The sequence below is a fragment of the Oncorhynchus clarkii genome, chromosome 2, assembly GCF_045791955.1.
Source record: "Oncorhynchus clarkii lewisi isolate Uvic-CL-2024 chromosome 2, UVic_Ocla_1.0, whole genome shotgun sequence".
Taxonomy (NCBI): domain Eukaryota; kingdom Metazoa; phylum Chordata; class Actinopteri; order Salmoniformes; family Salmonidae; genus Oncorhynchus; species Oncorhynchus clarkii.
In genome coordinates this window covers 97233944-97260512 of record NC_092148.1, presented here as the reverse complement: position 1 = coordinate 97260512, position 26569 = coordinate 97233944, and the positions used below count along the sequence as shown (strand labels likewise).

General features: G+C 45.6%; 1 protein-coding gene across 3 annotated transcripts; it reads left to right on the top strand.

Moving 5' to 3' along the window:
• Positions 1-12146: 12146 nt before the first annotated feature.
• On the top strand, positions 12147-20945 carry LOC139376746 (annexin A2-A-like). 3 transcript variants are annotated; one of them, XM_071119652.1, is made up of 14 exons: positions 12147-12261; positions 13358-13410; positions 13614-13707; positions 14396-14490; positions 14682-14795; positions 15039-15129; positions 15312-15391; positions 15819-15878; positions 16113-16206; positions 17891-17986; positions 18142-18200; positions 20064-20186; positions 20533-20701; positions 20755-20945. In XM_071119652.1, exons 2-13 carry the CDS (start codon positions 13363-13365, stop codon positions 20590-20592), a joined length of 1014 nt encoding a protein of 337 aa, XP_070975753.1. In that variant the 5' UTR covers positions 12147-12261; positions 13358-13362; the 3' UTR covers positions 20593-20701; positions 20755-20945. The 3 variants fall into 3 exon arrangements, with proteins under 3 accessions (XP_070975753.1, XP_070975745.1, XP_070975762.1); XM_071119644.1 differs by having other exon boundaries at positions 12180-12261; positions 13353-13410; XM_071119661.1 differs by having other exon boundaries at positions 12211-12257; positions 13353-13410.
• Positions 20946-26569: the final 5624 nt, after the last annotated feature.

Sequence of the window (26569 nt, the reverse complement as noted above, 5' to 3'; positions counted from 1 at the left end):
ATCATTCACTTTGAACTGGACTGTTTACAGACAGTAGGGCCTGCCATCATTCACTTTGAACTGGACAGTGTGTTTACAGACAAGACAGTAGGGCCTGCCATCATTCACTTTGAACTGGACAGTGTGTTTACAGGCAGTAGGGCCTGCCATCATTCACTTTGAACTGAACTGTTTCCAGACAGTAGGGCCTGCCATCATTCACTTTGAACTGGACTGTGTGTTTCCAGACAGTAGGGCCTGCCATCATTACTTTGAACTGGACTGTTTCCAGACAGTAGGGCCTGCCATCATTCACTTTGAACTGGACTGTTTCCAGACAGTAGGGCCTGCCATCATTCACTTTGATCTGGACTGTTTCCAGACAGTAGGGCCTGCCATCATTCACTTTGAACTGGACTGTTTCCAGACAGTAGGGCCTGCCATCATTCACTTTGAACTGGACTGTTTCCAGACAGTAGGGCCTGCCATCATTCACTTTGAACTGGACTGTTTCCAGACAGTAGGGCCTGCCATCATTCACTTTGAACAGGACTGTTTCCAGTCAGTAGGGCCTGCCATCATTCACTTTGAACTGGACTGTGTGTTTACAGGCAGTAGGGCCTGCCATCATTCACTTTGAACTGAACTGTTTCCAGACAGTAGGGCCTGCCATCATTCACTTTGAACTGGACTGTGTGTTTCCAGACAGTAGGGCCTGCCATCATTACTTTGAACTGGACTGTGTGTTTCCAGACAGTAGGGCCTGCCATCATTCACTTTGAACTGGACTGTTTCCAGACAGTAGGGCCTGCCATCATTCACTTTGAACTGGACTGTTTCCAGACAGTAGGGCCTGCCATCATTCACTTTGAACTGGACTGTGTGTTTCCAGACAGTAGGGCCTGCCATCATTCACTTTGAACTGGACTGTGTGTTTCCAGACAGTAGGGCCTGCCATCATTCACTTTGAACTGGACTGTGTGTTTCCAGACAGTAGAGCCTGCCATCATTCACTTTGAACTGGACTGTGTGTTTCCAGACAGTAGGGCCTGCCATCATTCACTTTGAACTGGACTGTTTCCAGACAGTAGAGCCTGCCATCATTCACTTTGAACTGGACTGTCTCCAGACAGTAGGGCCTGCCATCATTCACTTTGAACTGGACTGTTTCCAGACAGTAGAGCCTGCCATCATTCACTTTGAACTGGACTGTTTCCAGACAGTAGGGCCTGCCATCATTCACTTTGAACTGGACTGTTTCCAGACAGTAGGGCCTGCCATCATTCACTTTGAACTGGACTGTTTCCAGACAGTAGGGCCTGCCATCATTCACTTTGAACTGGACTGTTTCCAGACAGTAGGGCCTGCCATCATTCACTTTGAACTGGACTGTGTGTTTCCAGACAGTAGGGCCTGCCATCATTCACTTTGAACTGGACTGTGTGTTCCCAGACAGTAGGGCCTGCCATCATTCACTTTGAACTGGACTGTGTGTTCCCAGACAGTAGGGCCTGCCATCATTCACTTTGAACTGGACTGTCTCCAGACAGTAGGGCCTGCCATCATTCACTTTGAACTGGACTGTGTGTTTCCAGACAGTAGGGCCTGCCATCATTCACTTTGAACTGGACTGTTTACAGACAGTAGGGCCTGCCATCATTCACTTTGAACTGGACAGTGTGTTTACAGACAGTAGGGCCTGCCATCATTCACTTTGAACTGGACAGTGTGTTTACAGGCAGGAGGGCCTACAATCATTCACTTTGAACTGGACTGTTTCCAGACAGTAGGGCCTGCCATCATTCACTTTGAACTGGACTGTGTGTTTCCAGACAGTAGGGCCTGCCATCATCACTTTGAACTGGACTGTGTGTTTCCAGACAGTAGGGCCTGCCATCATTCACTTTGAACTGGACTGTTTCCAGACAGTAGGGCCTGCCATCATTCACTTTGAACTGGACTGTTTCCAGACAGTAGGGCCTGCCATCATTCACTTTGAACTGGACTGTTTCCAGACAGTAGGGCCTGCCATCATTCACTTTGAACTGGACTGTTTCCAGACAGTAGGGCCTGCCATCATTCACTTTGAACTGGACTGTGTGTTTCCAGACAGTAGAGCCTGCCATCATTCACTTTGAACTGGACTGTTTCCAGACAGTAGGGCCTGCCATCATTCACTTTGAACTGGACTGTGTGTTTCCAGACAGTAGGGCCTGCCATCATTCACTTTGAACTGGACTGTGTGTTTCCAGACAGTAGAGCCTGCCATCATTCACTTTGAACTGGACTGTGTGTTTCCAGACAGTAGGGCCTGCCATCATTCACTTTGAACTGGACTGTTTCCAGACAGTAGAGCCTGCCATCATTCACTTTGAACTGGACTGTCTCCAGACAGTAGGGCCTGCCATCATTCACTTTGAACTGGACTGTTTCCAGACAGTAGGGCCTGCCATCATTCACTTTGAACTGGACTGTTTCCAGACAGTAGGGCCTGCCATCATTCACTTTGAACTGGACTGTTTACAGACAGTAGGGCCTGCCATCATTCACTTTGAACTGGACAGTGTGTTTACAGACAAGACAGTAGGGCCTGCCATCATTCACTTTGAACTGGACAGTGTGTTTACAGGCAGTAGGGCCTGCCATCATTCACTTTGAACTGAACTGTTTCCAGACAGTAGGGCCTGCCATCATTCACTTTGAACTGGACTGTGTGTTTCCAGACAGTAGGGCCTGCCATCATTACTTTGAACTGGACTGTTTCCAGACAGTAGGGCCTGCCATCATTCACTTTGAACTGGACTGTTTCCAGACAGTAGGGCCTGCCATCATTCACTTTGATCTGGACTGTTTCCAGACAGTAGGGCCTGCCATCATTCACTTTGAACTGGACTGTTTCCAGACAGTAGGGCCTGCCATCATTCACTTTGAACTGGACTGTTTCCAGACAGTAGGGCCTGCCATCATTCACTTTGAACTGGACTGTTTCCAGACAGTAGGGCCTGCCATCATTCACTTTGAACAGGACTGTTTCCAGTCAGTAGGGCCTGCCATCATTCACTTTGAACTGGACTGTGTGTTTACAGGCAGTAGGGCCTGCCATCATTCACTTTGAACTGAACTGTTTCCAGACAGTAGGGCCTGCCATCATTCACTTTGAACTGGACTGTGTGTTTCCAGACAGTAGGGCCTGCCATCATTACTTTGAACTGGACTGTGTGTTTCCAGACAGTAGGGCCTGCCATCATTCACTTTGAACTGGACTGTTTCCAGACAGTAGGGCCTGCCATCATTCACTTTGAACTGGACTGTTTCCAGACAGTAGGGCCTGCCATCATTCACTTTGAACTGGACTGTGTGTTTCCAGACAGTAGGGCCTGCCATCATTCACTTTGAACTGGACTGTGTGTTTCCAGACAGTAGGGCCTGCCATCATTCACTTTGAACTGGACTGTGTGTTTCCAGACAGTAGAGCCTGCCATCATTCACTTTGAACTGGACTGTGTGTTTCCAGACAGTAGGGCCTGCCATCATTCACTTTGAACTGGACTGTTTCCAGACAGTAGAGCCTGCCATCATTCACTTTGAACTGGACTGTCTCCAGACAGTAGGGCCTGCCATCATTCACTTTGAACTGGACTGTTTCCAGACAGTAGAGCCTGCCATCATTCACTTTGAACTGGACTGTTTCCAGACAGTAGGGCCTGCCATCATTCACTTTGAACTGGACTGTTTCCAGACAGTAGGGCCTGCCATCATTCACTTTGAACTGGACTGTTTCCAGACAGTAGGGCCTGCCATCATTCACTTTGAACTGGACTGTTTCCAGACAGTAGGGCCTGCCATCATTCACTTTGAACTGGACAGTGTGTTTACAGACAGTAGGGCCTGCCATCATTCACTTTGAACTGGACAGTGTGTTTACAGACAGTAGGGCCTGCCATCATCACTTTGAACTGGACTGTGTGTTTCCAGACAGTAGGGCCTGCCATCATTCACTTTGAACTGGACTGTTTCCAGACAGTAGGGCCTGCCATCATTCACTTTGATCTGGACTGTTTCCAGACAGTAGGGCCTGCCATCATTCACTTTGAACTGGACTGTTTCCAGACAGTAGGGCCTGCCATCATTCACTTTGAACTGGACTGTTTCCAGACAGTAGGGCCTGCCATCATTCACTTTGAACTGGACTGTTTCCAGACAGTAGGGCCTGCCATCATTCACTTTGAACAGGACTGTTTCCAGACAGTAGGGCCTGCCATCATTCACTTTGAACTGGACTGTTTCCAGACAGTAGGGCCTGCCATCATTCACTTTGAACTGGACTGTGTGTTTCCAGACAGTAGAGCCTGCCATCATCACTTTGAACTGGACTGTTTCCAGACAGTAGAGCCTGCCATCATTCACTTTGAACTGGACTGTTTCCAGACAGTAGGGCCTGCCATCATTCACTTTGAACTGGACTGTTTCCAGACAGTAGGGCCTGCCATCATTCACTTTGAACTGGACTGTTTCCAGACAGTAGGGCCTGCCATCATTCACTTTGAACAGGACTGTTTCCAGTCAGTAGGGCCTGCCATCATTCACTTTGAACTGGACTGTTTCCAGACAGTAGGGCCTGCCATCATTCACTTTGAACTGGACTGTGTGTTTCCAGACAGTAGAGCCTGCCATCATTCACTTTGAACTGGACTGTTTCCAGACAGTAGGGCCTGCCATCATTCACTTTGAACTGGACTGTGTGTTTCCAGACAGTAGAGCCTGCCATCATTCACTTTGAACTGGACTGTTTCCAGACAGTAGGGCCTGCCATCATTCACTTTGAACTGGACTGTGTGTTTCCAGACAGTAGGGCCTGCCATCATTCACTTTGAACTGGACTGTGTGTTTCCAGACAGTAGAGCCTGCCATCATTCACTTTGAACTGGACTGTGTGTTTCCAGACAGTAGGGCCTGCCATCATTCACTTTGAACTGGACTGTTTCCAGACAGTAGAGCCTGCCATCATTCACTTTGAACTGGACTGTCTCCAGACAGTAGGGCCTGCCATCATTCACTTTGAACTGGACTGCCATCATTCACTTTGAACTGGACTGTTTCCAGACACTAGGGCCTGCCATCATTCACTTTGAACTGGACTGTTTTAGGGCCTGCCATCATTCACAGACAGTAGGGCCTGCCATCATTCACTTTGAACATCATTCACTTTGAACTGGACTGTGTGTTTCCAGACAGTAGGGCCTGCCATCATTCACTTTGAACTGGACTGTTTCCAGACAGTAGAGCCTGACTGTCTCCAGACAGTAGGGCCTGCCATCATTCACTTTCACTGTTTACAGACAGTAGGGCCTGCCATCATTCACTTTGAACTGGACAGACAGTAGGGCCTGCCATCACTTTCACTGTTTCCAGACAGTAGGGCCTGCCATCATTCACTTTGAACTGGACTGTGTGTTTCCAGACAGTAGGGCCTGCCATCATTACTTTGAACTGGACTGTGTGTTTCCAGACAGTAGGGCCTGCCATCATTCACTTTGAACTGGACTGTGTGTTTCCAGACAGTAGGGCCTGCCATCATTCACTTTGAACTGGACTGTTTCCAGACAGTAGGGCCTGCCATCATTCACTTTGAACTGGACTGTTTCCAGACAGTAGGGCCTGCCATCATTCACTTTGAACTGTTTCCAGACAGTAGGGCCTGCCATCATTCACTTTGAACTGGACTGTTTCCAGACAGTAGGGCCTGCCATCATTCACTTTGAACAGGACTGTTTCCAGTCAGTAGGGCCTGCCATCATTCACTTTGAACTGGACTGTTTCCAGACAGTAGGGCCTGCCATCATTCACTTTGAACTGGACTGTGTGTTTCCAGACAGTAGAGCCTGCCATCATTCACTTTGAACTGGACTGTTTCCAGACAGTAGGGCCTGCCATCATTCACTTTGAACTGGACTGTTTCCAGACAGTAGGGCCTGCCATCATTCACTTTGAACTGGACTGTGTGTTTCCAGACAGTAGAGCCTGCCATCATTCACTTTGAACTGGACTGTTTCCAGACAGTAGGGCCTGCCATCATTCACTTTGAACAGGACTGTTTCCAGACAGTAGGGCCTGCCATCATTCACTTTGAACTGGACTGTTTCCAGACAGTAGGGCCTGCCATCATTCACTTTGAACTGGACTGTGTGTTTCCAGACAGTAGAGCCTGCCATCATTCACTTTGAACTGGACTGTTTCCAGACAGTAGGGCCTGCCATCATTCACTTTGAACTGGACTGTTTCCAGACAGTAGGGCCTGCCATCATTCACTTTGAACTGGACTGTTTCCAGACAGTAGGGCCTGCCATCATTCACTTTGAACTGGACTGTGTGTTTCCAGACAGTAGGGCCTGCCATCATTCACTTTGAACTGGACTGTGTGTTTCCAGACAGTAGGGCCTGCCATCATTCACTTTGAACTGGACTGTGTGTTTCCAGACAGTAGAGCCTGCCATCATTCACTTTGAACTGGACTGTGTGTTTCCAGACAGTAGGGCCTGCCATCATTCACTTTGAACTGGACTGTTTCCAGACAGTAGAGCCTGCCATCATTCACTTTGAACTGGACTGTCTCCAGACAGTAGGGCCTGCCATCATTCACTTTGAACTGGACTGTTTCCAGACAGTAGAGCCTGCCATCATTCACTTTGAACTGGACTGTTTCCAGACAGTAGGGCCTGCCATCATTCACTTTGAACTGGACTGTTTCCAGACAGTAGGGCCTGCCATCATTCACTTTGAACTGGACTGTTTCCAGACAGTAGGGCCTGCCATCATTCACTTTGAACTGGACTGTTTCCAGACAGTAGGGCCTGCCATCATTCACTTTGAACTGGACAGTGTGTTTACAGACAGTAGGGCCTGCCATCATTCACTTTGAACTGGACAGTGTGTTTACAGACAGTAGGGCCTGCCATCATCACTTTGAACTGGACTGTGTGTTTCCAGACAGTAGGGCCTGCCATCATTCACTTTGAACTGGACTGTTTCCAGACAGTAGGGCCTGCCATCATTCACTTTGATCTGGACTGTTTCCAGACAGTAGGGCCTGCCATCATTCACTTTGAACTGGACTGTTTCCAGACAGTAGGGCCTGCCATCATTCACTTTGAACTGGACTGTTTCCAGACAGTAGGGCCTGCCATCATTCACTTTGAACTGGACTGTTTCCAGACAGTAGGGCCTGCCATCATTCACTTTGAACAGGACTGTTTCCAGACAGTAGGGCCTGCCATCATTCACTTTGAACTGGACTGTTTCCAGACAGTAGGGCCTGCCATCATTCACTTTGAACTGGACTGTGTGTTTCCAGACAGTAGAGCCTGCCATCATCACTTTGAACTGGACTGTTTCCAGACAGTAGAGCCTGCCATCATTCACTTTGAACTGGACTGTTTCCAGACAGTAGGGCCTGCCATCATTCACTTTGAACTGGACTGTTTCCAGACAGTAGGGCCTGCCATCATTCACTTTGAACTGGACTGTTTCCAGACAGTAGGGCCTGCCATCATTCACTTTGAACTGGACTGTTTCCAGACAGTAGGGCCTGCCATCATTCACTTTGAACAGGACTGTTTCCAGTCAGTAGGGCCTGCCATCATTCACTTTGAACTGGACTGTTTCCAGACAGTAGGGCCTGCCATCATTCACTTTGAACTGGACTGTGTGTTTCCAGACAGTAGAGCCTGCCATCATTCACTTTGAACTGGACTGTTTCCAGACAGTAGGGCCTGCCATCATTCACTTTGAACTGGACTGTTTCCAGACAGTAGGGCCTGCCATCATTCACTTTGAACTGGACTGTGTGTTTCCAGACAGTAGAGCCTGCCATCATTCACTTTGAACTGGACTGTTTCCAGACAGTAGGGCCTGCCATCATTCACTTTGAACAGGACTGTTTCCAGACAGTAGGGCCTGCCATCATTCACTTTGAACTGGACTGTTTCCAGACAGTAGGGCCTGCCATCATTCACTTTGAACTGGACTGTGTGTTTCCAGACAGTAGAGCCTGCCATCATTCACTTTGAACTGGACTGTTTCCAGACAGTAGGGCCTGCCATCATTCACTTTGAACTGGACTGTTTCCAGACAGTAGGGCCTGCCATCATTCACTTTGAACTGGACTGTTTCCAGACAGTAGGGCCTGCCATCATTCACTTTGAACTGGACTGTGTGTTTCCAGACAGTAGGGCCTGCCATCATTCACTTTGAACTGGACTGTGTGTTTCCAGACAGTAGGGCCTGCCATCATTCACTTTGAACTGGACTGTGTGTTTCCAGACAGTAGAGCCTGCCATCATTCACTTTGAACTGGACTGTGTGTTTCCAGACAGTAGGGCCTGCCATCATTCACTTTGAACTGGACTGTTTCCAGACAGTAGAGCCTGCCATCATTCACTTTGAACTGGACTGTCTCCAGACAGTAGGGCCTGCCATCATTCACTTTGAACTGGACTGTTTCCAGACAGTAGAGCCTGCCATCATTCACTTTGAACTGGACTGTTTCCAGACAGTAGGGCCTGCCATCATTCACTTTGAACTGGACTGTTTCCAGACAGTAGGGCCTGCCATCATTCACTTTGAACTGGACTGTTTCCAGACAGTAGGGCCTGCCATCATTCACTTTGAACTGGACTGTTTCCAGACAGTAGGGCCTGCCATCATTCACTTTGAACTGGACAGTGTGTTTACAGACAGTAGGGCCTGCCATCATTCACTTTGAACTGGACAGTGTGTTTACAGACAGTAGGGCCTGCCATCATCACTTTGAACTGGACTGTGTGTTTCCAGACAGTAGGGCCTGCCATCATTCACTTTGAACTGGACTGTTTCCAGACAGTAGGGCCTGCCATCATTCACTTTGATCTGGACTGTTTCCAGACAGTAGGGCCTGCCATCATTCACTTTGAACTGGACTGTTTCCAGACAGTAGGGCCTGCCATCATTCACTTTGAACTGGACTGTTTCCAGACAGTAGGGCCTGCCATCATTCACTTTGAACTGGACTGTTTCCAGACAGTAGGGCCTGCCATCATTCACTTTGAACAGGACTGTTTCCAGACAGTAGGGCCTGCCATCATTCACTTTGAACTGGACTGTTTCCAGACAGTAGGGCCTGCCATCATTCACTTTGAACTGGACTGTGTGTTTCCAGACAGTAGAGCCTGCCATCATCACTTTGAACTGGACTGTTTCCAGACAGTAGAGCCTGCCATCATTCACTTTGAACTGGACTGTTTCCAGACAGTAGGGCCTGCCATCATTCACTTTGAACTGGACTGTTTCCAGACAGTAGGGCCTGCCATCATTCACTTTGAACTGGACTGTTTCCAGACAGTAGAGCCTGCCATCATTCACTTTGAACTGGACTGTTTCCAGACAGTAGAGCCTGCCATCATTCACTTTGAACTGGACTGTTTCCAGACAGTAGAGCCTGCCATCATTCACTTTGAACTGGACTGTTTCCAGACAGTAGGGCCTGCCATCATTCACTTTGAACTGGACTGTTTCCAGACAGTAGGGCCTGCCATCATTCACTTTGAACTGGACTGTCTCCAGACAGTAGGGCCTGCCATCATTCACTTTGAACAGGACTGTTTCCAGACAGTAGGGCCTGCCATCATTCACTTTGAACTGGACTGTTTCCAGACAGTAGGGCCTGCCATCATTCACTTTGAACTGGACTGTGTGTTTCCAGACAGTAGAGCCTGCCATCATTCACTTTGAACTGGACTGTTTCCAGACAGTAGGGCCTGCCATCATTCACTTTGAACTGGACTGTGTGTTTCCAGACAGTAGGGCCTGCCATCATTCACTTTGAACTGGACTGTTTCCAGACAGTAGGGCCTGCCATCATTCACTTTGAACTGGACTGTTTCCAGACAGTAGGGCCTGCCATCATTCACTTTGAACTGGACTGTTCCCAGACAGTAGGGCCTGCCATCATTCACTTTGAACTGGACTGTTTCCAGACAGTAGGGCCTGCCATCATTCACTTTGAACTGGACTGTGTGTTTCCAGACAGTAGGGCCTGCCATCATTCACTTTGAACTGGACTGTGTGTTCCCAGACAGTAGGGCCTGCCATCATTCACTTTGAACTGGATTGTGTGTTCCCAGACAGTAGGGCCTGCCATCATTCACTTTGAACTGGACTGTGTGTTTCCAGACAGTAGGGCCTGCCATCATTCACTTTGAACTGGACTGTTTCCAGACAGTAGGGCCTGCCATCATTCACTTTGAACTGGACTGTTTCCAGACAGTAGGGCCTGCCATCATTCACTTTGAACTGGACTGTTCCCAGACAGTAGGGCCTGCCATCATTCACTTTGAACTGGACTGTTTCCAGACAGTAGGGCCTGCCATCATTCACTTTGAACTGGACTGTGTGTTTCCAGACAGTAGGGCCTGCCATCATTCACTTTGAACTGGACTGTGTGTTCCCAGACAGTAGGGCCTGCCATCATTCACTTTGAACTGGACTGTGTGTTCCCAGACAGTAGGGCCTGCCATCATTCACTTTGAACTGGACTGTGTGTTTCCAGACAGTAGGGCCTGCCATCATTCACTTTGAACTGGACTGTTTCCAGACAGTAGGGCCTGCCATCATTCACTTTGAACTGGACTGTTTCCAGACAGTAGGGCCTGCCATCATTCACTTTGAACTGGACTGTTCCCAGACAGTAGGGCCTGCCATCATTCACTTTGAACTGGACTGTTTCCAGACAGTAGGGCCTGCCATCATTCACTTTGAACTGGACTGTGTGTTTCCAGACAGTAGGGCCTGCCATCATTCACTTTGAACTGGACTGTGTGTTCCCAGACAGTAGGGCCTGCCATCATTCACTTTGAACTGGACTGTGTGTTCCCAGACAGTAGGGCCTGCCATCATTCACTTTGAACTGGACTGTGTGTTTCCAGACAGTAGAGCCTGCCATCATTCACTTTGAACTGGACTGTTTCCAGACAGTAGGGCCTGCCATCATTCACTTTGAACTGGACTGTCTCCAGACAGTAGGGCCTGCCATCATTCACTTTGAACTGGACTGTTTCCAGACAGTAGGGCCTGCCATCATTCACTTTGAACTGGACTGTGTGTTTGACACCTTTATTCTATTAGACACGTTAATACATACTTTTAAATGAAAGTATTTTTTTGTAGAGTACTAATGTTACTGAGCCCACTACAACAAGAAAATAATGAAATACATGTGATTTGGTCCTTGAAACAATAACTTGAACTGGAATTCCATTCATTAATATGAGGAATGCTCCTACTAGGGAGTGCTGAGGACCGGTGGGTTCAACGCCTCTCAAAGGCCAATACATAACGTCGGTAATACCGTGTTTATATATCTCATCGGTGCTAACCCACGTTTTGACATCTGATGGGGACTTGTCTGCCCTCTCATTTAATCGATACAAAATACATTTAATTAACAACTAAGACATATATTCAAGATCAGCATAGCTAGTTTGCTAACCAAATGGCACCTGCATCTGTAGTTGTAGCCACCGGAAACCGATATGGACGGAAAGGCGGACACTGATCCAGTCGTCCAATAACATCCTCCCAGCGGTTAGCTCGTTAACGTTAGGCTCCGTGCTTTCAGCTTGCTAAATAGATACATAAACTAGCCTGTCAGCCATGCTATGGATGACTTGCGATCATTTCCCTTGCTAGTTTAATTGTATTGACATTCCCAGCCTTCGTTACTTTGGTCCGTTTTTGTCCAAAATATTGAGTTAATTTAAACAGTGCATCCCGAATGGAGGCAGCAAATTGTACCAGGCCAGCTGTGATTTACAACCTAACAGCAATATTTGGACTGCTAAGAAATGTATTGGTGAATTATATTAATCATGCATTGAACTGCATCCATCTATTCTACCAGCAATGCCTTACTCTATTTTTGAGTGAAATATAACTTCTTTTTTTTACTTCCTATAAAGTTGATTTTGTAACATAAACTGGGAATTTGCTATTTTTTACTGATATTATGATTAGTCTGTTTCATATAAAGTAGTTAAAATGCTGTCTGTTCTACCTTAAGATGTGTATATCTCTAGTACAAATGTGTTTGTGTTGTGGGTCTGACTCAGGGGTGGAGACTAAGGAGAGAGCGGTATTATAGGTTCTACAGCTACATGTAGAACCTCCCTGTGGTATTTAAGCACCACACCCATTCCAGGCCACATAGCCAGGACTATTCTACAGCACCACAGCTCTCTTCAGCACAGGCAGGTAAACTGACAATTCCTTTTTACATTCATTACTATAAATGTATCGAACAATTGGCTTCATCTAGCTCTTGGAAGGATTTCTATCATCCCAAAACTAGCTCTGTGATTTTTTTTTGCTTGTAGGGGACTAAAACCCAAGTTAGATTCACAGTGTTGTCATGCATTGTTTTGTATCGGTTTCTATTATCTTCATGTCCAGTAGAATATATGCATGTTCAGAATGCAGTCTTTCCTCTGTATAAACAGTCCTGAGAAGGCAGTGATTCAGCTGTACTACCTCTCTGAGACAGAGGGCTCTGCTGCTAGCTCCAGGGTGTGTCTGCTGGTTGTCTGCCAAATGGGTTAGGGTGTGGTAGTAGGGGTTAGGGTGTGGTAGTAAGGGTTAGGGTGTAGGGGTTAGGGTGGGGGTAATAAGGGTTAGGGGTTAGGGTGTAGGATGTAGGGGTTAGGGTGTAGGGGTTAGGGTATAGGGTGTAGGATGTAGGGGTTAGGGTGTGGATGTAGGGGTTAGGGTGTAGGGTGTGGAAGTAGGGGTTAGGGTGTAGGATGTAGGGGTTAGGGTGTGGATGTAGGGGTTAGGGTGTAGGGTGTGGAAGTAGGGGTTAGGGTGTAGGATGTAGGGGTTAGGGTGTGGAAGTAGGGGTTAGGGTGTAGGGTGTGGTAGTAGGGGTTAGGGTATAGGGGTTAGGGTGTGGAAGTAGGGGTTAGGGGGTAGGATGTAGGGGTTAAGATGTAGTAGTTGGGGTGTAGAAGTCATTAGCGTTTAGGTTGTTGTAGTAAAGGTTAGTTCTCTGTGCTAACTAGTGTTTCATCAGGGTGTGTCTAGGCTGGACATGTAACAGTCTGTCAACTATTATATCTAGTTAGTCATTTTGATAAACAGAGGACTTGGTGCCTTAGATATCGACCGAGATGATTAGTTCAGAGAGACGCTGCAGTTAGAAGAATGTAATCATCACCTGAGAACCAATACGATCTCTGGATGGTCTGAGTTACCCAACTCCCAGTGACGGTGATCAGGACATTGAACTACACGGTTCTCAGCAGGAGAACTGTCTCTAAAACACTTCTCACCCCCTCCCCCCTCTACAGGACAGTCAACATGGCGCTGGTATCTGAGTTTCTAGGACAACTGTCTCTTAATGTGGGGGTAAGTAGTATTAATGTTGGTGTTAAACTCCAGTAGAAAATTAAACTACAGTACTCCTCCTGCTACTACTGCTATTTGTACTAGTATTCCACTACTGTACAGTGACCAATACTCTATTGTTTTCTGAATCTTCTGTGAGCCCAAATACTTGACTGTTGTCCCTAATATTAAACTATATTAATATAAACTATTATATATTACAGTCCTGTGAGTCCAAATACCCAACTGTTGTTCCTGCGATTGACTTCGATCCAGACAAAGATGCTGCCAGAATAGAGACTGCTATCAAGACGAAGGGTAAGAGAGACATATAAGTTGAAGAATAATACGTCTTTGTTCTGCCTGGGCTAGAAGCTGGGTTAGGCTCTGGCTGGGTTAGGCTCTGGCTGGGTTAGGCTCTGGCTGGGTTAGGCTCTGGCTGGGTTAGGCTCTGGCTGGGCTGGGTTAGGTTCTGGACGGGCTGGGTTAGGCCCTGGATGGGCTAGGCTCTGGCTGGGCTGGGTTAGGCTCTGGCTGGGCTGGGTTAGGCTCTGGCTGGGCTGGGTTAGGCTCTGGCTGGGCTAGGGCTAGGCTCTGGCTGGGTTAGGCTCTGGCTGGGTTAGAGGCAGGGTTTGGCTCTGGCTGGGTAAAAGGTATCCATGTGGCAACAGTCTGTGGTATTTGTGAGTCAGCTTCCTGACTGAACTGGGAATGTTCCCAAGGCAATTCCTCAGTAGTAGCAGCAGCCTCATACCAGCTAGTGGCAGACAGAGTTGCATCCAGACAAGCTAGTTCCCGCTAGACTGGCAGATACAACTAGTTACCAGTCATCCCTCTCCAGACTGGTATAATGGATAGCCAGTTCACTATCATTAATGCCTAACCACTAAAGAGTTCCTCGTCATTCAGATTTACTGATCAGTTTAATTCATTGAACAATGTCTAGTTACATAGAACAATGTCCACTTATTCCTGAATGTTATGTTTATCTGGGATGTCACCTCAGGCGTGGATGAAGCGACCATCATCAATGTTCTGACCAAGAGGACCTACAGCCAGAGGAGAGAGATCGCTTTCGCTTATGAGAGGAGAGCCAAGAAGGTACAGGAGGACAACTCAACCAATCAGATAAACTAGGGTCAACTGGCTCAATCAATAAGATGACCCTTCACTGATGATCTTATGTCACGCGAACTGTCATGACACCTGTGAGGGTTGTCGCATCTGTTCTGTTACTCTGACTGTAACGTGGCCTGTATCTAAGTAACATGCTCTGTGTTTCTCTCCTGTAGGATCTGGTGACTGCCCTGAAGGGGGCTCTATCTGGGTCGTTGGAGACTGTGATCTTAGGTCTGATGAAGAGTACAACTCAGTACGATGCCTCCGAGATCAAAGGATCCATTAAGGTACTGGGCAGTGTCTTTCAATCAACCAAACCTCTACTGCCTTCTCCTGGTGGTATGTCTACAGTAACGAACTCTATTATAATCTGATAGCTGTGTAGTGGTCTCTACTGCCCTCTCCTGGTGGTATGTCTACAGTGCAGTTGGGAGGGATAAAGGTCACTGGAGATGAACCCGACATTTACAATATAATCCTAACCTTATAGTACAATGTTATGGTAATGCAACACGCCTGTGTATCTGCAGGGTCTAGGAACGGACGAGGAGGTGCTGATAGAGATTGTCTGTTCTCGCAGCTCCTCAGAACTGGCTGAGATTAAGACTGTCTACAAGGAACGTGAGTGAATCCACAGAGCTAAATTTATAAGATAATTTTATCTTATTGTGTCCAAAAGCCGCCGTCAGCAGGTCTATCTACCTAGTACAACATTACATCATTAGACCACGGAGTTTTAGGCTTGTGGCTGGATGTATCATGTTGTCATTTGTAGTATGAATGTATCTGATCGATCTCCTCAGTGTTCAAGAAGGATCTGGAGAAGGATGTGGCTGGAGACACCTCGGGAGACTTCGCCAAGCTGCTGCTGGCCCTGGTGCAGGTACGGCCCTAAGTAGCCCTGGTGCAGGTACGGCCCTAAGTAGCCCTGGTGCAGGTACGGCCCTAAGTAGCCCTGGTGCAGGTACGGCCCTAAGTAGCCCTGGTGCAGGTACGACCCTAACATGGGATGAAAACTAAGATAGCCTGAGGCTAGTACTTTTTAGACCAGGCTAGTAGAAAATGTGCTGGAGTAACCTGCTGGCTAGAGAAACTGTCTTTTACAATGTCACATGACACAGGTTTTTGGACCAGGTCTAGAACAAATTAGTTGACTGGGCCGGTGGATAAAAACCTTGAATTCCATCCCTGACCCGAACTAACCCCATCCCTGACCCGAACTAACCCCATTACTGGTGCAGGTACGACTGCAGTAATTTGTCTGTTATTGAGTTGGTCTTTGATCCTGTTCTAATCTTATCTGTTGACAGGCCAAGAGGGCAGAACCCTGCAGTGTGGTGGACTATGAGAAGATCGATGAAGATGCCAGAGTAAGAACAATATACTGTCCTGTCTAGTAGTCTGTCACCATGGATACATCAACCAGATCTATACATGAATAATCCCAGTTTGAAAAGGTTCACTACAATAGAGTTTTATGATGGTGTCTAGTGATACCATACAGGCCCTGTATGTTTAAGGCCATCTAATAGATATGTGTTATATAATATGGTCTTCAGGGCCTGTATGTTTAAGGTTCTAGTAATGTGTAATATGGTATTCAGGCCCTGTATGATGCTGGAGTGAAGAGGAAAGGAACCGATGTGGCCACCTGGATCTCCATCATGTCAGAGAGGAGTGTTCCCCACCTGCAGAAAGGTACCTGACAGACTAACAGAGACCACATATTTATTTAGTATTTATTTTAGTTCACCTTTATTTAACCAGGTAGGCCAGTTGAACAATTTCTCATTTATAACTGTGACCTGGCCAAGATAAAGCAAAGCAGTGCGACACAAACAACACAGTTACACATGGAATAAATACACATACAGTCAGTAACACAATAGAGAAAGTCTATATACAGTGTGTGCAAATGGTGTAAGGAGGTGAGGCAATAAATAGGCCATAGTAGCGAAGTAATTACAATTTAGCAAATTAACACGAGTGATAGATGAGCAGATGATAATGTGTAAGTAGTGATACTGGTGTGCAAAAGAGCAGAAAAGTAAATAAAATCAATATGGGGATGAGGTAGGTAGATGGATGGGCTATTTACAGATTTACTATGTACAGCTGCAGCGATCGGTTCGTTGTTCAGATAGCTGATGTTTAAAGTTAGTGAGGGAGATGTAAGTCTCCAGCTTCAGTGATTTTTGCAATTCATTCCAGTCACTGGCAGCAGAGAACTGGAAGGAAAGGCAGCCAAAGGAGGTGTTGGCTTTGTGAGACATACCTGCTGGAGCACGTGCTCTGGGTGGGTGTTATCGTGAGCTGAGATAAGGCGGAGCTTTACCTAGCAGAGACTTATAGATGACCTGGAGCCAGTGGGTTTGGCGACGAATATGTAGCGATGGCCAGCCGACGAGAGCATACAGGTCGCAGTGATGGGTGGTATAAGGGGCTTTGGTGACTAAACGGATGGCACTGTGATAGCTATTTTGTAAATGACATCGCCGAAGTCAAGGATTGGTAGGATGGTCAGTTTTACCAGGGTATGTTTGGCGGCGTGAGTGAAGGATGCTTTGTTGCGAAATAGGAAGCCAATTTAAATTTTGGATTGGAGATGCTTAATGTGAGTTTGGAAGGAGAGTTTACAGTCTAACCAGACACCTAGGTATTTGTAGTTGTCCACATATTTTAGGTCAGAACCGTCCAGGGTAGTGATGCTTGTCGGGCGGGCGGGTGGGGAACGGTTGAAAAGCATGCATTTGGCTTTGCTAGTGTTTAAGAGCAGTTGGAGGCCACGGATGGAGTGTTGCATGGCATTGAAGCTCATTTGGAGGTTAGTTAACGGTGTCCAAAGAAGGGCCAGATGTATGAATGGTGTCATCTGTGTAGAGGTGGATCAGAGAATCAGCAGCAGCAAGAGCGACATCCTTGAGATTATACATATGCATACATACATAGAGAAGAGTTGTCCTGAGAATTGAACCCTGTGGTACCCCCATAGAGACTGCCAGAGGCCCGGACAACAGGCCCTCCGATTTGACACACTGAACTTCATCAGAAAAGTAGTTTGAATCAGGCGAGGCAGTCATTTGAGAAACCAAGGCTGTTGAGACTGCCGATAAGAATGTGGTGATTGATGGAGTCGCAAGCCTTGGCCAGGTCGATGAAGACTGCTACACAGTAACGTATTTTATTGATGACGGTATACCAGACAGACGGGACATGCCTGACACCTGCAGAAAGGGACATACCTGACTAACAGAGACTATAAGCATATACCAGCTACATGAGCTGATATTAATTTTCGGTCTCTGTGGATGTTAAAGGATCCCTGTCGCCCCGAGGTGTTTGACAGGTAAAAGACAGTCTGAATGTGTGTTGTCTGCTCCAGTGTTTGACAGGTATAAGAGCTACAGTCCCTATGACATGCAGGAGAGCATCAGGAAGGAGGTGAAAGGAGACCTGGAGAAGTCCTTCCTGACACTCGGTAAGTCATTACTTTAAACCAAGGTGGTCAAACTCATTCTACGGAATGCCGAGTGTCTACGGGTTTAGTTTCCCTTTCAATTAAGACCTGGACAGCCAGGTGAGGAGTTCCTTACTAATGAGCAGCTTCTGAGTTCCTCTGTCTCTCTGTTACAGTGGAGTGTTTTGAGAACAAACCTCTGTACTTCGCCAGCAGACTTGCAGAGGCCATGAAGGTAAATGAATAAACGTATCAATTCCTGGTTCTTTGACTAGTTTTAATTTGGGGGACTTGCAAAAGATGTAAACAGTACAAGGAATACTGCAGTCAGTTTACACCATGTAGTGTTGAGACATTCAGATTGTTTACTGTGCAGAGTACTGGTACTCCTAGCCTGTTTACTGTGCAGAGTACTGGTACTACTAGCCTGTTTACTGTGCAGAGTACTGGTACTACTAGCCTGTTTACAGTGCAGAGTACTGGTACTACTAGCCTGTTTACAGTCTCTCCTCTGTGCAGAGTACTGGTACTCCTACTACTAGCCTGTTTACAGTGCAGAGTACTGGTACTCCTACTAGCCTGTTTACTGTGCAGAGTACTGGTACTCCTACTACTAGCCTGTTTACTGTGCAGAGTACTGGTACTACTACTAGCCTGTTTACTGTGCAGAGTACTGGTACTCCTACTAGCCTGTTTACTGTGCAGAGTACTGGTACTCCTACTAGCCTGTTTACTGTGCAGAGTACTGGTACTCCTACTACTAGCCTGTGTACTGTGCAGAGTACTGGTGCTCCTACTAGCCTGTTTACTGTGCAGAGTACTGGTACTCCTACTACTAGCCTGTTTACAGTGCAGAGTACTGGTACTCCTACTACTAGCCTGTTTACAGTGCAGAGTACTGGTACTCCTACTAGCCTGTTTACTGTGCAGAGTACTGGTGCTCCTAGCCTGTTTACAGTGCAGAGTACTGGTACTCCTACTAGCCTGTTTACTGTCTTTCCTCTGTGCAGAGTACTGGTACTCCTACTACTAGCCTGTTTACTGTGCAGAGTACTGGTACTCCTACTACTAGCCTGTTTACAGTGCAGAGTACTGGTACTCCTACTACTAGCCTGTTTCCAGTGCAGAGTACTGGTACTCCTACTACTAGCCTGTTTACTGTGCAGAGTACTGGTACTCCTACTACTAGCCTGTTTACTGTCTCCTCTGTGCAGAGTACTGGTACTCCTACTACTAGCCTGTTTACTGTGCAGAGTGCTGGTACTCCTACTACTAGCCTGTTTACAGTGCAGAGTACTGGTACTCCTACTACTAGCCTGTTTACTGTCTCTCCTCTGTGCAGAGTACTGGTACTCCTACTACTAGCCTGTGTACTGTGCAGAGTACTGGTACTCCTACTACTAGCCTGTTTACAGTGCAGAGTACTGGTACTCCTACTACTAGCCTGTTTACAGTGCAGAGTACTGGTACTCCTACTACTAGCCTGTTTACAGTGCAGAGTACTGGTACTCCTACTACTAGCCTGTTTACAGTGCAGAGTACTGGTACTCCTACTACTAGCCTGTTTCCAGTGCAGAGTACTGGTACTCCTACTAGCCTGTGTACTGTGCAGAGTACTGGTACTCCTACTACTAGCCTGTTTACAGTGCAGAGTACTGGTACTCCTACTACTAGCCTGTTTACAGTGCAGAGTACTGGTACTCCTACTACTAGCCTGTTTACAGTGCAGAGTACTGGTACTCCTACTACTAGCCTGTTTACAGTGCAGAGTACTGGTACTCCTACTACTAGCCTGTTTACAGTGCAGAGTACTGGTACTCCTACTACTAGCCTGTTTACAGTGCAGAGTACTGGTACTCCTACTAGCCTGTTTACTGCCTCTCCTCTGTGCAGAGTACTGGTACTCCTACTACTAGCCTGTTTACAGTGCAGAGTACTGGTACTCCTACTACTAGCCTGTGTACAGTGCAGAGTACTGGTACTCCTACTAGCCTGTTTACTGTCTCTCCTCTGTGCAGAGTAAAGGGGCTATGGAGAAGGTAATATGATGTATATTTAGAATCTGCAGGTTGGTAATCAGTATATTTCTAATCTGCAGGGTAAAAGTGCGAAGGAGAAGGTGGTGACGAGGATCATGGTGTCTCGTTGTGAAGTCGACCTCATGAAGATCAGAACCGAGTTCAAGAGTCAGACCGGCAAGTCTCTGTTCCAGACCATCTCTGTGAGTAACGCTACAATAATATACCTCTACACCCTAGCACCTCCCCACACTAACAGTCTCTATTCCAGACAGTCTGTCAGTAACACCATCCTACTCTACCACCTCCTCATATCTCTATGGGAAGATCTCAGTTGCATACACCTCACGTCCTCTTTCTCCTTCTACAAACCCATTGGAGGAGAAAAGCCAGAGGTCTCTCCCCTCTGACCTTCTCCTCCAATGGGTTTTGAGAAAGAGTGCCATTGATTTTCCGCATGTCTGTTAGGCCTTTAATCCTGATTTCCCCCCCCCCCCCCCCCCCCCCCCGCCAGTCCCTAACCTGACCCTGTATCTCTCTCCTCTCCAGGAGCACACTAAGGGGGATTACCAGAAGGCCATGCTGTCTCTGTGTGGAGGAGACGACTAAACATCATCTGGACTTCATTACCTACAAGCCTTCGGCATACTGGTCGTTATGTCCACTGCTGGGAAGGTTGCTTACTAGACTACAACCCCCACTGGACTACAATGTCCAGGCATTAGTTTGGCAGCCACTAGACTACAACCCCCACTGGACTACAATGTCCAGGCATTAGTTTGCAGCCACTGGACTACAACTTCCTACATTAAGAGGTTTACTCATACTATTGGACGTTATCATCTGGATATTAATAGCATCATTCTACTGAAGTATTTCATTAGATGAAGCTATTGAACCCACTGTTTTCCTGTAACAAACCTAACTGGTAATAAAGTTACTTTGGCAAAGTGTTCTTCACATATTTTTGTAATTTAAAAGACTCTTTTATCCAGAGCGACTTACAGTAGTTTCGTACTGGTTCTCCCCATGCGACTCGAACCCGAAACCCTGGCATTGCAAGCGTCATGCTCTACCAAGTAATTTTCAATATCACATCTTGACTCATTTTTCCAAGGGGCAAGAAAAAGTCAGCTTGTAATCATATTCAGTTACTATAGGTGACCACTAGAGGGTGGTAGAGGAAGTTCCGTAGCTACTCCTCTTCTCTGGTCTGAAACTGACATGCTTTCATCCACTTATCTTTTGAATAAAATAAAAAATGTCGTTAGTTATTCTCCAATTTATAAAAGGAGGGAAGGTTAACGGCGAAGAGATGTTGACTCCATAATTAATATTCTATATTCAGACGGAATAATGTACATCACTTTTACTGGAAATCAAAGCTCTAAACTTGAACATTGTAGAACAAATGTTCACTTCACTTCATGATGTAGTACACATCACACACTTCCCTTCATGTAGTACACATCACACACTTCACTTCATGATGTAGTACACATCACACACTTCACTTCATGTAGTACACATCACACACGTCACTTCATGATGTAGTACACATCACACACTTCACTTCATGTAGTACACATCACACACGTCACTTCACGATGTAGTACACATCACACACTTCCCTTCATGATGTAGTTCACACACTTCCCTTCATGATGTAGTTCACACTTCCCTTCATGATGTAGTTCACACACTTCCCTTCATGATGTAGTTCACACATTTCACTTCACGATGTAGTTCACACACTTCACGATGTAGTACACATCACACACTTCACGATGTAGTACACATCACACACTTCACGATGTAGTACACATCACACACTTCACTTCACGATGTAGTACACATCACACACTTCACTTCATGATGTAGTACACATCACACACTTCACTTCATGATGTAGTACACATCACACACGTCACTTCATGATGTAGTACACATCACACACGTCACTTCACGATGTAGTACACATCACACACTTCACTTCACGATGTAGTACACATCACACACTTCACTTCATGATGTAGTACACATCACACACTTCACTTCACGATGTAGTACACATCACGATGTAGTACACATCACACACTTCACGACGTAGTACACATCACACACTTCACGATGTAGTACACATCACACACCTCACTTCATGATGTAGTACACATCACACACTTCACAATGTAGTACACATCAAATGTTTCGGGTAGTCTTCCACAAGCTTCCCGCAATAAGTTGGGTGAATTTTGGTGCATTCCTCCTGACAGCTGGTGAAACTGAGTCAAGTTGTAGGCCTCCTTGCTTGCACATGCTTTTTCAGTTCTGCCCACAAATTTTCTATAGGATTGAGGTCAGGGTTTTGTGATGGCCACTCCAATACCTTGACTTTATTGTTCTTAAGCCATTTTGCCACAACTTTGGAAGTATGCTTGGGGTCATTGTCCATTTGGAAGACCCATTTGCGACCAAGTTTTAACTTCCTGACTGATGTCTTGAGATGTTGCTTCAATATGTCCAGATCATTTCCCTCCCTCGTGATGCCATCTATTTTGTGAAGTGCACCAGTCCCTCCTGCAGCAAAGCACCCCCACAACATCATGCTGCCACCCCCGTGCTTCACAGTTGGGATGGTGTTCTTCGGCTTGCAAGCCTCCCCATTTTTCCTCCAAACATAACGATGGTCATTATGGCCAAACAGTTCTATTTTTGTTTCATCAGAGCAGAGGACATTCATCCAAAAAGTACGATCTTTGTCCCCATGTGCAGTTGCAAACCGTAGTCTGGCTTTTTAATGGTGGTTTTGGAGCAGTGGCTTCTTCCTTGCTGAGTGGCCTTTCAGGTTATGTCGATATAGGACTCGTTTTACTGTGGATATAGATAAATGTATACCTGTTTCCTCCAGCATCTTCACAAAGTCCTCTGCTATTGTTCTGGGATTTGCACCTTTCGCACCAAAGTACGTCCTGTAAACAGTAGCTATAAAAAGTGAATGATTTGATTGGCTGAATAGATTTCATGACTAGAAGCTCAAATGACGAAATGTTTTTTTTGTAAATTGACATTTGCTATCGTAAATGTTAGCAACACTTCCGCCTTTGCGGGATGCGCGGGGGGGGGGGGGGGGGGGGGGGGATATGGTCACTGGTGTAACCAGGAGGTGAGGCCTCATTTAACACAGTAAATTCATCAGGCTTAAACCATGTTTCAGTCAGGCCAATCACATCAAGATTATGATCCGTGATTAGTTCATTGACTATAACTGCCTTGGAAGTGAGGGATCTAATATTAAGTAGCCCTATTTTGAGATGTGAGGTATCACGATCTCTTTCAATAATGGCAGGAATAGATGAGGTCTTTATCCTAGTGAGATTGCTCAGGCAAACACGGCCATGTTTAGTTTTGGCCAACCTAGGTCGAGGCACAGACACTTTCCGCCCTGTTAGTTTTTTGTAATTCTCCATTTAAGAAAACCCCCCTCTCTAAAACGACACCACATTCAGGAAGTATCATCATTTATTCGGTGGGAAAACAATGGTTTAAAAAGGTACATAAATATAAACCCTTAGTTGTATCTATTTTGTCGATGATGTCCACCCTGCTAGGCTAAAATAAAGGAGAAAATTAACCACATTCCAAAACGTTAAAATATGTTTGATAGAGAATCCTGTTCCAAGGGTTCACCATTATGCTAGCTCAATCTTGCTCACTCACAGAGCTATGGCTGATTTGGGCTCCAAATGTCCACCTTGTTATGTTCCACCCTGTTAGGATTATGCACCTAACCGGTTAGAAAATGCACCTTTAAAAAAGTGCCCGAGTTTTAACCAATATTCATTTTTTTAGAAAGAATACTAAAATAAAATAGAATTTTCCCCCCAAAAGCGATGAGGTCCAAAAGGCACCACACCGTAAGAATGTCCCATTCTAGATCCTTCCATTGTTCAGTTAAGTACCCATCTAGCTGGCTGGTGGATGTTTCCCTTCTGAACCAGGCCATAGGAAAGCAACATTCACCTCCACAAAATGCTGTTTACATTGCTATCCATATTGAATGAAGCAGTTAAGAGACCTCATGGCCAACCTGAAACTTTTTTTTCCACTTAAATTAAGGGGTAAATTCACCTTAAAAAGCTTTGTGCAACTAACTTAAAGTGAAGGAAACTTTCAGGGAAAATATAAGGGGTACATTAAACATAGGGGGTTTTATGCAACCGGGCTAGGTTGCTATGCAGGAGCCGTGACTTCAGGCTCCGTATCGGACACCGGGGACCTGGCCACTAGCTGGCGAGCTAGAAAATAGCGGTCTTGCCTATGTTACTAGCCATCTTTTGGGGGCAATCTGGGATCTTTCAGCCAAAGATTTGATTTAACTAGTTAGTTAACAAGACATTTATTGCGTTTAGCCGTGCTAGATAGCTGTGTATCTTATGCTAATCTCAGCTATGGATGGTTGTCACAGAACAAGGATGGTTAGTTATATATTTGTAGTTGTTTACAATGAGCCAGCAGCGCCCACCTGCCGTGCACTGCCTTAACAGACCCAGAGCGATTTAACTCTCTAAATATCACATTTAGGGGTTCCTTACCATCTTGACATTTAGGTTAAGGGTCCTGTTTTGATGACATTCACTTAACCTATAAAAATATCTGAAAACTCTAATCCAGGCATCGCCAAGCTCGTATTTCATTCAAAACAGCAAAACGTAAGGTCATGGCGACACCATCATCTGAACAGGCTGCATTCAAGAAAAGACAGTTGCACAAAAAACATGCTTCACGTCCGAAGAACATTCAAGAACAGGAACATAAATTACTTCTGCAAAAGCACCTTAATTCAACCCCTCGTACACAGTGATTTATTGACTGGCTCTACTTCTTGCAGAGGCCAGAGCATTCCATTACTTGTCTGTCGTCTTGCTGTATCTATCGGTTTAATTCATACAATTATCAAACAACACAGTAGAGCCCAGAGACCATCAAAATGCTCCAAGCCTCTGTTGTGATATTGACATCATTCAATAGCACAACAGACAGAAGGGAAAAAAAAACTAAAACAGAATTGGTTTGTTACAATGATGCAGATCAAGCGACATTGACCTCTTAAATAGCATGAATCATATAATTACTAAAGAAATATCATAGGACAATAGCAATGCATATTCATGAATCATAGAATTACTAAAGAAATATCATAGGACAATAGCAATGCATATTCATGAATCATAGAATTACTAAAGAAATATCATAGGACAATAGCAATGCATATTCATGAATCATAGAATTACTAAAGAAATATCATAGGACAATAGCAATGCATATTCACGAATCATAGAATTACTAAAGAAATATCATAGGACAATAGCAATGCATATTCATGAATCATAGAATTACTAAAGAAATATCATAGGACAATAGCAATGCATATTCATGAATCATAGAATTACTAAAGAAATATCATAGGACAATAGCAATGCATATTCATGAATCATAGAATTACTAAAGAAATATCATAGGACAATAGCAATGCATATTCATGAATCATAGAATTACTAAAGAAATATCATAGGACAATAGCAATGCATATTCATGAATCAACCAAAACTAAGAGAGGAAATAATAATTAATACTAACTGTGTACACAGGAAGGGAACAGAAGGCTAATAGAACCAAGGACAGGATAATGGTATCAAAACCACTATGGCCCATTCCACACTATAGAGCCTAACTGAGCCAAGCTGTACTGGGCTGGCCTGGTTCCACATCCACAAAAGTTCTGGAAAGAGCCAAAGAAAACCCCCAAGCCATCACAGTATCGTTCGGGTCGGCCCCTTAGTGTGGATGCGGCGCGTGATGCTGCTGTCACAGACCGTCTCTGTCAGGCATTCAACAGGAACTGTAGCACAGTCACACTGACCACTCTAAATCAGACCACACATTATAGAGCTACTGGACTCTGGTGAGTGAGAGGAGAGCGAGGAGAGACTGACAGAGATAGCAGGCATGAAAAGCCATGCAGTTTGTTCTCTGTTCCAAATGCAACGTCAATATACTTGGGGTTTTGTTTTCCTTGGATGACTCGGTGAAAAAGTGAGTCAAAGATACACCCTGCATGAAAATAGAAGTGCTTACATTTAACAAGGTAGTAATACACTGGATTGAAATCATTTTGTCCCCCCCCCCCCCCATAATGAACATTTGCTGTGTGTAACTATGATGCCAATTTCAATACTATTTTAATAATATTTATTTAATGTGAAAACAACTAAGGAAGGACGCTGCGGTAAAGTTTCCTCAGCTAAATGAAAGAGATGAGAGAGGGAGCACACCAACCAGAGAAACCACAGTAGTGGATCTATAACCAGCCTGGGTACCAGTCTGTCAGTGCTACCATTCCACGACAACAGACAGACAGCAGCCAGGCTAGCCTGTGTGATCCTAGTGACATCAACAACATGGAGCATAGGGAATGCTTTTTACACAGCACACATGGATCCAACAGAACTTGAAAGCATATTAATAAATAATACCTTGAAAATAATTAAATACAATATTATTGACCACAGTAAGAATGAACGTTTAA

Bases quoted from the DNA above. Each gene is read 5' to 3' on its own strand.
- LOC139376746 (XM_071119652.1), top strand. From the start codon at position 13,363: ATGGCGCTGGTATCTGAGTTTCTAGGACAACTGTCTCTTAATGTGGGG. The intron at 14,796-15,038 runs GTACTGGGCAGT...GTGTATCTGCAG, and splicing joins AGATCAAAGGATCCATTAAG to GGTCTAGGAACGGACGAGGA. The intron at 16,207-17,890 runs GTACCTGACAGA...TGTCTGCTCCAG, and splicing joins TGTTCCCCACCTGCAGAAAG to TGTTTGACAGGTATAAGAGC.